The sequence below is a fragment of the Podarcis cretensis genome (assembly GCF_951804945.1).
Source record: "Podarcis cretensis genome assembly, chromosome: 15".
In the NCBI taxonomy this organism is placed as follows: Eukaryota; Metazoa; Chordata; class Lepidosauria; order Squamata; family Lacertidae; genus Podarcis; species Podarcis cretensis.
In genome coordinates this window covers 21057327-21074402 of record NC_137185.1, presented here as the reverse complement: position 1 = coordinate 21074402, position 17076 = coordinate 21057327, and the positions used below count along the sequence as shown (strand labels likewise).

The following is a 17076-nucleotide window of genomic DNA, read 5'->3' as shown; positions in this document are numbered from 1 at the left end:
TCCTAGTGGCATTTTGCCTTCACTTTAAGAATCCATTTAAAACAAAGGGTGAGGGGTGAAAGGAGGGGGTTCCATTATCAGCCTGCAATTCACTTGCACAACTTTAATTAAGCCTTCTGGTTTTTAAGCTCCAATTTAATAATGAAAGGGTGCACTGAGTTGTTACAAAAAAGGAAGCAGGGGAAACCAGCTAAGTGGCTTGTACACAAGGAAAACAGTTTTGATTTTTAAAATACAAAAAGCCATTTCAGCCCATTAAACTTAATCCTGAGAGGCTTTGAGTGCTTTGGTTGCACCACTAAGAATCAGCATGAGATGCAAATACAGCTTGTGTTTGGATAAGACAGCATTACACACTCTTTAAAAACACATGCACACCATAGTTTTGTTATCTGAAACGTAACAGTATAATAAAAGAATTCATGTTCCAAAATAGTCTATTTAATTTAATCCTTCTTGTCCCCGATGTGTCCTCATAAAACTAGACACTTCACTCCCCTTAAAATGTCCTTCCAGCTTCCCAGAACCCCAATACCAGGATGCCCAAATGACATGACTAGGGTTGTGTATCACACTACACATTCAAAGCATGGAGCTCCCCTCCCAAAGAATTCTGGAAGCTGTAGTTTATCACCCACCCACCCACCCAGTGAAAAAAAAGTCTCTGTTCCTTCATCTGATTCTTCTAGGCCAATCACAAGACTGTGGCGGTGAATGCCAATATGCTCCAGCCACTCAGTGACTCCCAGCACTGCCACCCACCTTGATCCTCAGTTTCCAAGGGGGCATGAATGGGGAGCAGAAATAACCTTAGGCTTTATTCTATATGGCTGAATGATTCAAATGGCTTCCTCCCCAAAGGGTAAGGGATAGAGGACTTGCAGCCCTCCAGATGCTGATGAAGTCCAAACTCCCATCAGCCCCAGCCAGCCTGACCAGTAGTCTCAAGGGCCACAGGTTCCCCACCCCTGTTTTAAGCAGAAATAAGTTGTCCAAATCATAGGCATGCAATGGCTCAGGATAATTGGAGCTGAAGGCCAATGACACCTGGAGGCCTCCAATATGGCTATCTCTGAGACACACTTTGGCACAGTGATACTCCCAAGCCAATGCCCTCAGAGGGGGCCCGCACAGCCTCCCATTGGACCAGCCCTGCCACTCAACATCAGCAACCGCCAGCTGTTGACAGAGGGGCCGGCTCTCAATCTTCTATCAGATTGCCATGACTCGTTATCATAAGATGCTTAGCGTTTTGATTTGATTTAGTGTTAAGTGGTTTCTGCAATCCTGATTGAGTTAGGTGCCGTGAGCATGCTAATGGAGAGAAGTACATTTAATAAATAACTACCTTTTTTAAAAATGGAAGGCCACATTACAGAGCCGGAAAGTTTAAATGATATGTTCAGCTTTCATGTAGGGTCAGAAGCCACTGGGGGCAGCAGGCAATGCACATAGCATTGAGATGGCAGGTTGGGGCTCACAGTCCACTATACGCAAATTCCCTCTGCTTTTTAAGCCTTACACTGACTTGGGTCTTGAGGCTTGCAAGCCTCTTCTACCACAACGAGGACAAGACACCGCCTTTGACAAAAACAAAACCTAGGAACTGGCGGAAATGACTGGCAGAATCCGAGACCAAGGTGAAGAGTTGGTGGAAGAAGATTGGGGAAAAAATTTAAAGTTTATCTACAGAAACATTGCAAAATTAAGGAATGTTAGAAGGTTGTTGGAATGAAGTAATGTGGTTTTAGCAGAAATGATATAAAGGATTAGGTTAAAATTGATTTTTTTTAATTGGTGAAAGATGAGAATTACAGTATATTAAGATAAATTATTAGGATAAAAACAAAGCTGGAAAGGATTTGCTGAAACATCTAATTGAACTAGAATACAAAAAAGGGAGGTGTGAGGAGGTCAAGGAAATAAGCAAAGGAAAGAAAGTTATGTAAAGGTTTGATCTGTTTTTTTTTATTAATTGTTTGTATTTTTTCCGGGTTTTTTATTTTTCCTTTTTTTTGTTCTTCTATTTTTTGTATCTTTGTAATCTTTAAAATTTGAATAAATACTATTTAAAAAAAAGACAAAAACAAAACCTAATAACTCCATAAACCTATCACGTTCCTTCAAATAATGTGAGTTCAGTTATGCAAATGTCTAGGCCACACCGTTGGGATTCTAGAGAGATGGCATTTACACCCCCCTCACCCTATTCCCAGGGACATGGGTGGGGCTGTGGGTTAAACCACTGAGCCTAGGACTTGCCGATCAGAATGTCGGCGGTTCGAATCCCCGCAACGGGGTGAGCTCCCGTTGCTCGGTCCCTGCTCCTACCAACCTAGCAGTTCGAAAGCATGTCAAAGTGCAAATAGATAAATAGGTATCGCTCTGGCAGGAAGGTAAACGCCGTTTCCATGCTCTGCTCCGGTTCGCCAGAAGCGGCTTAGTCATGCTGGCCACATGACCCAGAAGCTGTACGCCGGCTCCCTCGGCCAATAAAGCGAGATGAGTGCCGCAACCCCAGAGTCGGCCACGACTGGACCTAATGGTCAGGGGTCCCTTTACCTTTACACCCTATTCCCACAAAAGCAGGAAGCAAGAAAGGCTGTGTCAGCTTATTTTCACCAGCTAACTAGACTCAAGTTTATGGAACATGCAATGTCCCACTGAAGATCTCTGAAATTCAGCAAAGCTGAAACTGTAAAGGAGACTGATGGCCAGGAGAGGTAAAACAATAAAAACCACACAGTATGTAGCCAGTTTGAAAAAGCAAAGTTAGGAGGCACAGGACACTAAGAACTGGAGGCTGAAGAAGATGGAGAAGACCAGAGAGGTATCTGAGAGGTCCAGGGCTGGGGAAGGAAGCTGGAAAGTGAGCCAAAGTGGAATGCAAGACAGCTGGAGTACGGGGATTAGATAGCCTTGAAGCAAGAAGTGCAAAAGGCCATCACTCTCAAAACATGATTCCTGCCCCCCACAAAGAGCTATAAATCCAAAACATTCCCAGGCCACATGTGCAATATACAGTCCAACCCCAAAGAGACAAAGCAGGAGTGGGGACCCTCAGGCATGCGGGGGGTGGGGGGCGTTAAATGCAGACCTCCCTATCCGGCCATTGGGACTCTTCTCCCCACAAAGTTGCCCATTCCTATAATACAGTAACACATGAAGTCATCCCCGCTACTCAAGTGCAATTGATAGCTAAGTGCTGCACAGCTGCTAATAACACACAAACACACACAAAGAGAGAGAGAGCACTTGATCTGATCCCCATTCCCTATTTGCAGAACTTGCTCTATTAACTATGATGGAGACTCTGCTAAAGATTCAGTTGACACAACATACACTGGCCCATTTGTGCCCCCACCCCAGGTGTGCTCTAGTCTACCCATTCCAACACACCACAATGCCACGTACCTCCTGACACAAAGCCAGCGGCCAGCCCATCTTTATTGTCAGAGGTCATCAACAGCTCCACGATCTTCCTTTTTAACAGGGCCTGCACAAGGAGGGGAAGAAAACACACACATTATGTTGGGAGTCAACACTGATCTACAGAAGGGAGCTTTCATGATGGATAAGGCTAGCAATGACTGTATAGACCTTCCAGTATCAGAGACGGTATGATTCCGGATACCATTCGCTGGGGAACAACAGCATGGGCATCTGTTTCGGAACAGAACGCTAGACTAGGTAAGGCCTTTGGTCAGATCCAGCAGGGTTTCTTCTGAGCTCAGGTTGGAGGGCAGGCCAGGACTCTTGGTGTTGCTGACCCTGGAGCTGAACGGGACTCTGATTCCAAGTCCCTGGCGTTAGTTGCTGTAGGTGGCAGGCACCCACCAGAGATCCTGAGACACCCGGGCCAATTCCTGCTTTTGAGGACCCAAGCCATAATAGTAGTAGTAGTAGTAGTAGAGTAGTAATAAATGATATACGGGAAAAGACATTAAAAAGAATGAGTGGTTTATATTATCAGTGGACCAGCATAGCCAAATTTTCTGGCATCTGAATATTTATGACCATTTTAAACTCTTTCATATGACCAAATCTCATTTAAGGAAAAATGTATGTCTTTTACCCAATCACTTCATACACTTGCTTAAACCTGCAGCTCTAAACTGAGTGTGTCACATTTTGCCCAGATGTGCATAAAAACAAGTTAAGATTTTTTGACATTTGATAAGTTTCTTAACAAGTGTCAGGATCGGAGGTTCCTTCTGAGCTTCTGCTGCCCCACCCTACTGGCCCTGGCCAACATTGCAGCAGGCAGGGCATTCTCTGTTGAGCAAGAGATACTGATACCTCGCCCTGCAAATTGTGCCCATCACTGGTGCTGATGTTGCTCTCTCTCTCACACACACAACTTCAGTGCCACCTTCTTATTTACTTACGAAAGCAAATACACACATACTTAACATAGGAATACAAAAAGAAAACTTGCTAACACCAGACAGCTGATACAGGATTAGTATAGCTTTTAATTTTCACTAGGGGATTACAACATATTGAGTCAAGATGACATCTGCAACTTCTAAAGAACAATCTGCTCCTGTGCAAACAGACTCCATTGTTACCCTAATAGGTGACAATTATATGGCTGCCAATATGCCAGCCTTCCCCAACCTGGTGCCCTCCAGATGCTGTCAAAGTGCAAACTCATCAGCCCCAGCTGGCTGATAAGACTTGTACTCCAAACCTTCTAGAGATTGCCAGGCTGGGGAAGGCTGCTAACAACCACTGATTTGTACCAATTTAATCCGCCCACACTTTCAATGAAGTTCTGGGCAACCTGACACTCAAGTTCATTATTATTTTCTGCAGGTATGAGGGTGAGAGCATCACACAACGTAAAGTCCCAACAAAAGCTGCTGGCTCTGTGCTAAAGCACCAGGCTCCCACCTCATCCGAGCAGCTTATATTGCACACCACTCAGCCTCCAGGCTTAAAATCAAGTGAAGCATCCACCTGCTGCCACGGGAGGAGTCCTTTGCATATTTGCTGCATTGCACCACTTTGTTCCAAGGAAAGAAATGGCTGAGGGGGTGCATTAGTGAGCAAACACCAAGTTCCTCCGTGTCATCTCGCAAGGATCATGGAACCCATGGTTGTTGAGTCAGGTTGACCCAGCTATTAAATCTCCTAAATAGGAACGTGGCCCATCAGGGGCATTTAACACAGAGGGAGGGGAGAGAGAGAGAATCTTTCTACCCTGATCTGCAAGGGGAATGCAGTTGAAAAGGGGGTGAGAAACTAATGCTGTATGCAACCCTTTGCACTCAGTGGGACGTATGTCAAAGTAGGCATGCATAGGGCTGTGCTGTAAAATGATCTACGGGGAGGGGTTTGCAGCTAGCTGGGCCTCTTGGAACACAGACTGGAAACCACTGAGGTACAGCCAATGGTGGAGTGGTAAATCTTAGTGCTAGAGGTTGTTTCTCATAGTCACAGCCCCTAGGAGAGTCCAAAAATGCAGATAGCTGTGTTGAGCACATACACAGCATAATATCCAATCTATCAGACTCAGCTGAAAGCCAGATACTAACATTGTAGTTGGCAAGGTGGCCCTTGGCTTGGCAGACTTAGGTTCACATCCCTGAACCTGATTGTTTGCTTTGCCTGATAACAAACCATAGATAACACTCATGGTTTGACTGAAACAAACCACAAGGCCAAGTTCAGACAGCACAAGCCAGGCTCTGTTTTGTTTTGTCTGCAGTGCAGCCACAGCAGAAGTGGGGGTGGAATGGCACTGGAACTTTTGAGCGCCACACTGCTCATACACATTAAACCATAGTTTGTTTTACACTATAGCTTAATGTGACATGTGAAGCGGGCTGCGGCCTGAGCCAGGCCCACCTCACAGGGTTGTTATTATGAAGCTAAAGTGAGATATAGTAAGCCCTGCTCAAGGGGGCTCACATCAAAAAGTTTTACATTTTCAATTAAAAGACACAGCAAAATTTAATTAGTCGTATAAACAATAAATTAAGGAAAACATTTCACATGAATAAATGCACAGCAAAATTAAACAATCCGCTGATAACTGTAATAAAAGTCTAGCAATACAAATGCAAGAACATAGTCAAGATAAATAGCGAAATAAATGCAACTCCAAGAATAAATTCTGACTCCAAGCAATAACCTCTAAGCAATATCCCATCCTTGATGGTCTCTAGACATCCTGAACTGCAGAAGCATCCCTTGTAGCTGGAGTCAGCCAAGGCCCCTGCCCTCTCAGGTCAGGTAGGCATGGACCAGATCAGCAGCGAGCAGGTCTTGCAGGGCTCACAATAAGATATAGCCATGAGCAAATTCTGTTAGTTAAAAGAAGTGAAGCATTAACACACAAGAGTGTTGTATTCATGTCATTATCGGGAGTAAAGAGCTGTAGGCTTCAACACATACTTGGCTTGCAAGGCGATGCAAGGAAAACAAAAATAGGAACAGGCAAGAGGGCCCAGGTGTGTGCATGCTCTAATCAACACATTGGGAAGCTGATTTGAATGCTTGCTCGCGTATCTTCTGCAAGGTGTAGGTGGCAGGAAGAGATCTCAGCTAGAGAGAAGCCAAGAGATCCAGAAACTGAGAATATCGGGACCAGATTACATGAAAAATGCCTGGTGCAGACACAGCATGCTGCCGTGTTCAGATGAATGCTCATTTGCCCACCATGTGGGAGGAATGGGGGAGGAGCTCAATTTAGTTCACATTTATTGTTATTTAATTATTTCATAAAATTTCTACAATGCTTGTTAAAAACCTCAAAGCAGTTTACAAAAAGATTTAAAGGCAAATAGTTTGAGAACCAAAGCACAGCCATCCTTCAAAATTTGCACTTGTATAAATGTTACGATGCAGTTCTCCAGCCAAAAAATGCATGTATTAGGGAATGAGCACATGAAAATGAAGATATATTACTGAAAATAAAATACAAACATGCATAAGATTAGTGGAAATGGTTTGCAAAAATGTGTGTGTTAGTAAAGACTGCATACAAAAATGTGTTTATTAAGAGAAATGTGCATTAAAATGCTGGTGAATCTTCATGGATGTTTATTTTTTTTAAAAAAAAATACACAAACAAATTGCTACAGAAATACGGGGAACTGAATTTAAAAGGGGGGGAGGATGAGAAACCAAGAGAACCAAAACTGACAGACCCTTCATCACTATTTAGCTCCATGCAGGCAGGCAGAGAGAGAGAAGGAGAAGCCGGGATAAACATCTCCATGAACACCAAAAAGACTTTGATTGGTCATTTCAGGCAAAGTATTTACATGCTGGGTCACCAGTCTTCAACTATGGACCTATGGACCACAGGCAACAGCCTGCAGTTCTACAGCAGAGGAGCCATCTCAATTAAGGTCTTTCCAGCTGTGAACAAAATAGGATATAGGATGTACCAGCCTCCGATGCTGAGTGGGAGAGATTGGGAGCCACATCACTCCTATGCAACTTTCCCCATCTGCAGTCAGACAATGGTGGAATTACAAGAAAGAGGATTAGGAGCCTCGCTGTGTGACTCCTTGGCTGAATGCCTGCAGGCTGTCTAGTTGAGAGGGAGAGAGAAGGTGATTTCAACCAGATCTAATTGGCCAGGGGCCTTTTAGTGTTAGGACACCTAAGCTGGTCAGGAGGGAAGATACTAAAACCCCAGGATTTTAGTAGGCTGAATCAGTGAAGGCTGATTCACACATTGCATTTTGTGTGTGTGTGTGTGTACAATAGTTCACATAAGGAGCTGACAATTTCCCTTGATTTCAATGGGGAAATTTCTAATGCATTCCTGACTATGGAATTTAGGCTGGAAAATGTTGAAAAAACCCAGGAAAACCATCTGAAACCTTGCAAAAAGCAAACAAGGAAGAAAAAATGCACTTATTCATCCTAGCTCTCCTTCTTCCTCCCTCCCTTTCACCACAGCTGCCACAGACCAGCAAAACACAAAATGTAAGGCTTGTTTAAGGCTGCTTGTTTGTTTACAGCGCTACACTCAAGTCTGGCTGTTTAGGTATCTGAATCTGTGGCATGTATTGTGAGGTCTGCAGGTACTATTTCCTTGTGTTTGGATAAGTGAATTTTTGTATAACGTGTGTTTGGATAGTGGAACCTGTGTGTACATGCACTTATTAAGAGACCAGGATTGGCTGCGGCTCCCACTTGTTCCAAGAATGAGTTCTAGTTTAACAGCCTTTTGACATGTGATACAGCAGGAAACCTGGATCCGCTGCTGCAGAACATGGGGAAAAGGCAGGTGGCGCTGTGGGTTAAAGCCTCAGCGCCTAGGACTTGCCGATTGAAAGGTCGGCGGTTCGAATCCCTGCGGCGGGGTGCGCTCCCGCTGCTCGGTCCCAGCGCCTGCCAACCTAGCAGTTCGAAAGCACCTCCGGGTGCAAGTAGATAAATAGGGACCGCTTACCAGCGGGAAGGTAAACGGTGTTTCCGTGTGCGGCTCTGGCTCGCCAGATGCAGCTTTGTCACGCTGGCCACGTGACCCGGAAGTGTCTCCGGACAGCGCTGGCCCCTGGCCTCTTAAGTGAGATGGGCGCACAACCCCAGAGTCTGTCAAGACTGGCCCGTACGGGCAGGGGTACCTTTACCTTTACCTTTTAAACAGGAGGAAAGTATCAGAGGTCCAAAGGACTCCGGAATGGGAAAATGTACCAAGAGGTCAAATCTCTTTAAGGTAACAGATGTCTTTGGGGCAGCTGGCAAGTCTGGAGATGAAAAGGTGGTCACACAAAATCAGGAGTAGCCAGCATGGTGGCCTCCCATGGTTGGGCTCCAACTGCCATCAGCTCCAGCCAGCATGACTGATGATCAGAGGTGATGGGAGCTGTTATTCAACAACATCTGGAGAGCACCACGTTGGCTATCCCTGCTCAAAAGGGTTGCCACTGAGTGCACCTCTGAGGAAGACCATCAGAGTCAAAACACACAAGGGATGTCAAAACTGATTCTGCTAATGAGGACTGGCAGTCAATATATAAGTAACTGAATAGCTATGGTTCACTGTATTTTAATGTGAAACTATCACTATTGTATTGACTTATACTATACTGCCCCCCTTTTTTTGCATTCAAGTTTCTTTGAGCTAAGCAGTGTTTCCTTTTTTGGTTTTTGTGGTCTTTGTCCATGGATTATGGAACTGAAGGACGCAAAACGAGCTGCCTTCATCCCACCTCGCTCAGGGTAACAATATCAGACAGGCCTAAGCTGCTTCTGCTTTACGACAATGGCGGGATGTGCAGCAGACAGCTCCCTTGAGCAGCTCTCTCGTGCCCAAAGCAGCCATTGTTTCCCTGAGACAATGCTTGGTAAAGAAATAAAATAAAATAAAAAACTGGCAGTGACCTTAACAAGGCCTCTGGCAATTAACCTTCTGCTGCGGTGCTGCATCAGAGTCAGTCGAAGAGAGAAAGCTGGGTGCGGCTCAGAGAGGATTTGCCAAGCTAAAAAGGTCTTCTCTGGGTGCCTGCCAACTCTGGTGCTTGCCCAGATTGCAGGCAGGGCCTGTGGAAAGATCCGTGCTGGACGAGGCAACAGAGGGAAGCATTAGTAAAATTAGCCTGCCCTGGGCTGAGCTTCAGATTACAGGGGTTTACAAGGCAGTTTAGGTCTGACAGGCAAAATAATCTCTTGCAAGCAAAAGCCCTAAGTTTGTTCACAATGCCAAACGCTCATTTCACTGCTTTCTGCCCTCAGGAAGGGAAGTGGGGGGTGCATCCACTATACAAAGCCTCTTAAATAAGGAGCTTGTCTACTCTTTTTCTTTTGACCCACTTGGACTTTGTGGGCTCCCCACGTTCTAACTTTCAGTACTATTATCATTTATTTCCATTTATAAATCACGTCCCATGAGACATCCCAAAGCGATTTAAAGTGCAATAAAAGCATACACAGAACAATTGCATATTGAAAAACACCTAAGATACGTGTATGTACATATGCGTGTGTTTCATTTGTTTCATAAAGTTTATACACCACTCGACTGCAGGAAACCTCAAAGCGGTTTACAAAAAGATAAAACAAGAAAATCCAAGAAAAATTCACATCCCTGCTTTAAAACATACAAGTTAAAATACTAAACAAAATAAGCATCTGAATAGGCTTGTCTATACAATAATGCTTTTAGCAGGTGCAGAAAAGAGAGCAGTGAAGGAGCCCTGCTTGATCTCAATGGGCAGTGAGTTCCAACGTGCAGCAGCTGCCTCTCTAAATGACTGAGTTTTTACAAATGTGGAAGGGGTATAATTAGGCACCTGCAGAAGTGCCAATTCCACCAACTGAAGGAGTCAAATGGGCACAAATGGGCATAGGCAATTTCGTAGGTAAACTGGTCCCAAGTTGCTACACCCACACGTTTTATGTACACACAAGTTGTTACACACATCTAGGACTTGCTGATCAGAAGGTCAGCGGTTCGAATCCCCGCAACGGGGTGAGCCCCCGTTGCTCGGTCCCTGCTCCTGCCAACCTAGCAGTTCGAAAGCACGTCAAACTGCAAGTAGATAAATAGGTACCACTCCAGCGGGAAGGTAAACGGCATTTCCGTGCGCTGCTCTGGTTCGCCAGAAGCGGCTTAGTCATGCTGGCCACATGACCCGGAAGCTGTACGCCGGCTCCCTCGGCCAATAAAGCAAGATAAGCGCTGCAACCCCCGAGTCAGTCACGACTGGACCTAATGGTCAGGGGTTCCTTCACCTTTACCTTACACACACATCAATATCACATACGTAAAATTGATTCAAATCCAGTACAGATACCAACTAGGATAAATGAAGTGGGGGGAATGCCTTGTGCTACAGCAGCTTCCTCTGGCCACACACACACACACACACACACACACACTGTGTTTGAATTAGTCAATTGTGTTGACTGTATTAGCGCTGCATTTAAAATGGATGGCTGTGAGCCATCTCAAATTGACGGAGAGGCAGCACAGACATGTAAAAAATATAATTAGTTCTGTTATTTTGGGGGTTACAATACAGTTGGATAGTTTAGTCACTAAAAAAATAATACTTCTGTTTGATTTAAAAGGCACCCTGATTTAATTCAACACAATATCACTATTTGTTTAGAAAATGTATTATTTTCAATGCAAATACTTCCATTAATACCTGGAATGCCACGGGACTCCCCACCCTCCTTTGCTCCATTGCAAGTTCACAGTGAAACCTTACCCATGCTTACTCAGAAGTAAGTTCAACAGATAAATGTATATAGCAAGGGTAGAGAACCCTTTTCAGTCCAAGGGCCACATTCCCTTCTAGGCAATATTCCAAGGGCCACATGGCAGTGGTGGGCAAGTCTACTTCTCTACCCTCCATCCAGACAAGCAAGAGGCATTATCAAAGTTCAAGGCCACACTCCAGCCAGGCAAGTTCATTCAGGGTTCAAAGCAGATCCATTGAAGGGTGTGACATGGGGAGAGTTCTACAGAGGGTGGACGGCACCTTTGACCCCCAGGCATGAGGTTCCTCACCCCTGGTGTATAGCAATACAGTTGCAACCCTGTATCACTTATTTAGGAGGAAAGAGGATAAAGGAAAGGATTGAAGTGAATCAGGCAGGACTAATGGCAGAGGTGGGGAGGCTATAGCCAAAGCGTCTAATTTTTCAGCTCATGTTTGCAAAGCACAGAGGAAGAAAGAAAGGGAGGGAGGGAGAGAGAGAGAAAGAGAGAGAGATGAGAAGGCACAATGTATTACTATTTATTATGTGTTGCTGTTATTAACTATTGTATACCACCCTATGTACCTGTAGATCTCAGGGTGGTTCACAGTACAGGCAGGAACATTAAAAACACACATAAAAATGAGGCAGAGGGAGCACTCTACCTGTTTGATGTACATCATGTAATCTGGATCTTCAGCATAGGAGCCATATTCATTCTCTACCTGGATGGCAATGATTGGTCCTCCATTCTTGTACTACCAAAAGAGAGGAGGAGAGAACACATAAGACAGAGGTAGCCAACATGGTGTCCTCCAGATGTTCTTTGACCACAACTCCCATCATCCCTGACTACTGGCAATTCTGGCTGAGGCTGACAGGAGGTAGAGTCCAGCAGCATCTGGAGAGCATCATGTTGGCTACCCTTGGCATAAGGCAGGCTTCCTCAACCTTGGCCCTCCTGATGTTTTGAGACTACAATTCCCATCATCCCTGACGACTGGTCCTGCTAGCTAGGGATCATGGGAATTGTATGCCAAAAACATCTGCTGGGCCGAGGTTGAGAAAGCCTGGCATAAAGTATCCATCTGTCTCTGGTTGGTCTAATCCAACTATAAAGATTGAGAAAGAGAACTTGCAGATAACTGTTAAGGACCTTGCTTATTGGTCTGATACATTGGCTAGATTGCCTCTGAACTGGAACTTCAAACCACGACTTCCAGGGCCAATCTGGGAAAGTCCCCTGGTTCTGCACCACTACAGATTAGAGGAGGAAAATGCATATCTGAACACTCCTTAAGTCACAAAAACCCTCCTTGAACACATGCACGCACACATGCGCGCACACATCCCAGATAAGTGCATCCTCTTTGTATTATCCTTCTACATGCAAAGAACTTTAGACACAGGAAAAATCCAAACATGCCATGCTCAAGTGGTGTGTCACAGAAGAGCTGCACTACATGCCTTTTCTGAATGTGTAAGCTGGCTCTCTCCCATGAATGATAGATGGTTGTAGAATGATCAACTGTATCTCTGCCTTGGTTCCCTATCTGCAAATGAATGAGACCCCCTTTACAGTCTCCCCTGCTGGGCTGCTGAGTTTAATGCACAAAGGAGTACAAAGTGCTTGGCTACCTCCCAGGCTTGTTGTGAGAATGAAGAAATTAAAGTCCTACACAAATGAAGCTTCTGCACAGCCTCCTTCACATCTTACTTGTGTGAAAGGGACATCTGGGAATGAAACCATGCTCTTGTCCCTACCATGTCGCCACAGGGCAAATTGCCTGGGCTCTGCCTGTAGATGTCCATGAATTAACTACCTACTTCACATTAACAGTATATGAAGACAGTTACAGCAAAAGTTGTACAATCTTTCAGCTCAGCTATGAACACTACAGTAGCTTTGGAAAAATCATATTCCCCCAGCCAAGGTTCTCCAAGTGTGAGATATGCAGGTTACGAAGAAAATTAAAAGCATCACAGGGCATTGCACATTCAGAAGTTATTGCACAATAATATACATATAGGTAGTACAGTTGCATTGACTGCAAAGGCGTTTCAAGCACAGAACGCAGAATTTTAGGACAACCTTGATTATGCTGTTTGCTACCATGGCTTATTATGGTGGAAGCAGCTGGGAAGCAGCTGCCTTATGATCTCTGCACAATACCCCAGAGTGCCTGATGCAGCATAGCCCTAGAGCAGCCTTTACCAAACTGGTGCCAGCCAGGGGCTGTTGGACTACACTCCCATCATCCTTGACCACTGGCTGTGTTTGTTGAGGCTGGTGGGAGTTCCAGTCCAAAAGGTCTGGAGAAGACCAGGTTAGGGAAGGCTGTTCCCGAGCATGGCCAGAAAACCAGAATGGCAGAGGCAGCTTCCTAGACCCCAATCACTGTTTCCAGGTCAGCCCACCCCACAAGGGCTACCCCTGACTTGGCACCAACCCTGGTAACCCTAGTCTAAAAACACAAGTGGCTTAGTGGCAGCAGCGTAACTCATGATCTGATTTACCTGAAGATGGACTACCTCGCGCATCAGGCGATCAAAGTAGTCATCCACGGCCTCTGTGAAGCCTTTGTACGTTGTCCTCAGTTGCATTTCGGGGTCTTGGAGCAACCAGCTATGGAGGGAAAAGGACCAGAGCTTGTGAGAAGGTAAGACGAGCCGTGCTGGATCAGACCAAAGGAACATCTCTTCCTCCCCAGGCCATTCAGGTATCTTTGGGAACCCCAAAAGCAGGCTAGGCCACATTCGGTCCCCAGGCCTAAGGTTCCCCACCTCTGCTCTACAAGCTAGAGCGCAGAAGAGGGACCGGTTGTTAAAGTTAAGGATGGAGAGCACAAGTGGAATGTTGGAAGCAGGAGGTGGCATGCTGGGGAAGATCAGATGCAGGTGAGGTGGAGCACAAAGGGATGGATATGTGTTTAAATTATTCCTATTTAATATTTATTGATATCCTGCCTTTTTCCCTAACAGGGAATGAGTGCAGCTGGTCCAAGTGGGGGAAATTAAGAATATTTGAAAACTGCTAGCCTTCCTGTGACTTAAGGTATCTTTGTACTGCAGAATCTAAATAGGTTTAACAGTTATCTTCTCTCCCCACTGAGCCCTGGGGTTGGTAGTTCAGGGGAGAGGGGCTGGGAATGGCAAGGATTCCCAGCCCTATCCTGGTGTCCTTTGGATGTTGTCAGACTCCAACTCCCATCAGCCCCAGCCTGCATGGCCAAGGGTCAGGGTGATGGGAGTTGTAGTCCAACAACATCCAAAGGGCACTGGGTTGGGGAAAGGCTTCCTTATGAAAGGCAGTTTGGAGGTTCCATCCTCCTTACGAACCCTTTTAGAATGTAGAGGAGGTAGGTCTGAGGAATGGAGAAGGAACGGTTGTCACAGGTATTGTTAGAAACACAATGAGAGTCATGGAGACAAGAATTAGTAGAGGACGAGGCAGTGGGATTGGGCAGGGGGCAGGGGGCAGGAATGGGGATGTGACAGTAGATGAGCTGATGCAGAGTGGAGTCAGTAAGAAGGAGTCTAATGTCAGAGTGTTCCTGTTACCACCAGGAATAAAAGGAACATTTGTTCGTGGAGTCTTCTGGTTTCAGTTATTCACAGGGAAAGAATTTGCAATCCCCCCTCCCCCCACCAGCATTATGCACAAAAGCAGTTGATAGCGTTCCAGAGAAAATGGGTATAGGCACCCATAAGAGGAGGCAGCGCAAACAAGGCACATTTGTTCACACTTTGCATCAAAAAGAGGAAAGAAAAAATGTCTTGCTCTGAACACTAAGCATTTTCCTCCTCTCTTCTCTGCAAAATAATAAAGGGTGCAAAGCAATAATTGCCACGCATATGACTGTGGGTTTTTGGCATAAGTCTGCAAAACTTGCATGCTTTATTACGAGGGTGAGGGAGAGGAGAACTGTACACAGTGCCTTGAACTCTGTGGAGGAAAGATGTGATTTAAATGTAATAATACTATTTATTTTAAAATCAGCTAGTCCATTCACCCTGTTGCTGATGCATGAAATCCCCATCACTGTTCAGATTTCCTGCATTGAAAGAGGGTTGGACGAGATGACCTTTGAAGGTCCTTCTGACTCTGTTTCTGTTTCCTATGTAAAGTACCATGTGTGTAGGAATATTGCTATGTACTAAGTCAGGGAATTCAGCAAGGAACCCTGGGCTGACTTTACCCTGTGCCCTGCTTTATCCTCAAGGCGCCTCTCTCAGCGCCTCTCTCAGCCTCCCCATGTGCAGGAGCGAATCTCTAACATCCTCGAGCTGTTTTCTAGGTTTGCTTTGCATGTGGACTTTCTTCATCTCCTACCTCATCCCGTGGGAACCTCCTGTTGATGCAAACGGGAGTGCAAATGAGAGGTTTCAAGAGCGCAGCATAGCCGCTGGGATCCTCTCCTGGTTACCAGATCTCGAGGGAGCTGCTGACATAAGCTGCTGATCCCCACCTATTTATTTCCTCCAGTCATCTTTCCCACCAGAGGTTTAGCCTCCACAGAGAACCTTTCGGGTAGCGGATCTTCCCTCGTTCTGCTCTCACGCCTTCTCTCCCCCTTTGTGGTAAACCCGCACGAGACATTTATTTCCATTTTCATGCTGCTGCATCTTTTATTTATTTAAAATATTTGTGTACCCTGTCTCTCCTGCTGTCTGATTCAGTTAAAGCAAATATCTTCAGATCAAATATGCAAAACCAAACTATATTTGAAGTAACTACATGAAATTGCTCCTACCCATTTTTATTATTATTCTTACTATTGAAATGGTGTTCAAATATTGAAATGGTGTTCAAAAATAAGAGGTAGAAACCCGGTTTCCCAGGGCCAACAAGGGAAGTACAGGAGGGAAGCGCGCATCTATGCCAGCCTTCAGCAACCAGCTGCCCTGTATTTTGGACAACAACTAGCCATTTCAGAATCACCAGCCTTTCTACATTCTCCTAATTAAGAGTCTGTTCCCTGAAGTCCTAGTGGGCAGTAGGAATTGAGAGCCACAGAGCCAGGGTTGACTGCCATTCCAAAAGACAACCAAAACTATCTAGACTTACCTGGGCAGACCACCAAGGTCCCACTCGGAGCAAATATAAGGTCCTGGACGCAGAATCACCCACAGCCCAACTTCTTCAGCTGTCCTAAGGAAAGCCCTGGAGAAGGAAACAGCGTTAGGCAGAGTGAGGGAACCACAAAGCTGGCAGGAGATGTTGTAAGGAACAGCAACTAGCAAACCATACAGATCTGGAGAACAATGATCTAGAAAGATCCCACAAGCTGTAGTGATAAAAGCATTGGCTTTTAAAACTGGTTGCTTCAAATCAATATATGAGAACGTCACTCCATGTTTCTCCAACACCGACTCCCTTCTCTACATGTTCTCTCTCCCATTCCCTCTCACCTTTGCTTTTTCTTCTTCCCCTTCTTTCTAATGACTACTTCCTCTTCTCCCATCTAAAGTCTATTATAGCTGCTAGCCCACTACATTTCAAAACTTTATGCTTGTTTTTGCCTCTCTTCCCACTGGCCAGTTTGTCTGTGACATTAGAGCATCTCAGCCAATTACAGCCCAAGGCTTCACTACTACCACAAAATCCCTTAGATGCTTAGCACATTAAAATGTAGTTAAACTGCAAATGAACAGCAGCAGTTTATCCTTGCCGGACATCAACCATCAGATGAGCCCATATGTTTTGCATTCTGCCTCTAGAAAAGGCCAGCCAAATGCCTTGGGAGCTCAAATGCAAGAGAAGACCCCTTTCCCAAACACTTTAGATTGGAAAAGAAACAAAAGAGTAGACAGGAAATATGGTGCAAGTACAGCCATCTGATGGCTTTGTCACACTTTAACTGCATGCTCAAATCTCTGTTTCTCCCCAGATTTTTTTAC

The 17076-nt window shown here is 45.2% G+C and overlaps 1 protein-coding gene across 2 annotated transcripts in view; it reads right to left on the bottom strand.

Moving 5' to 3' along the window:
• Positions 1-17076, bottom strand: part of GLB1L2 (galactosidase beta 1 like 2) — a 64244-nt gene that overhangs the window by 29872 nt on the left and 17296 nt on the right. For both annotated transcript variants that reach the window (XM_079954526.1, XM_079954527.1), the window contains exons 5-8: positions 16244-16339; positions 13693-13801; positions 11841-11933; positions 3415-3496 (exon numbers count right to left, since the gene is read on the bottom strand). In XM_079954526.1, coding sequence (XP_079810652.1) covers positions 3415-3496; positions 11841-11933; positions 13693-13801; positions 16244-16339 — 380 coding nt within the window. The remainder of the gene's footprint in view (positions 1-3414; positions 3497-11840; positions 11934-13692; positions 13802-16243; positions 16340-17076) is intronic.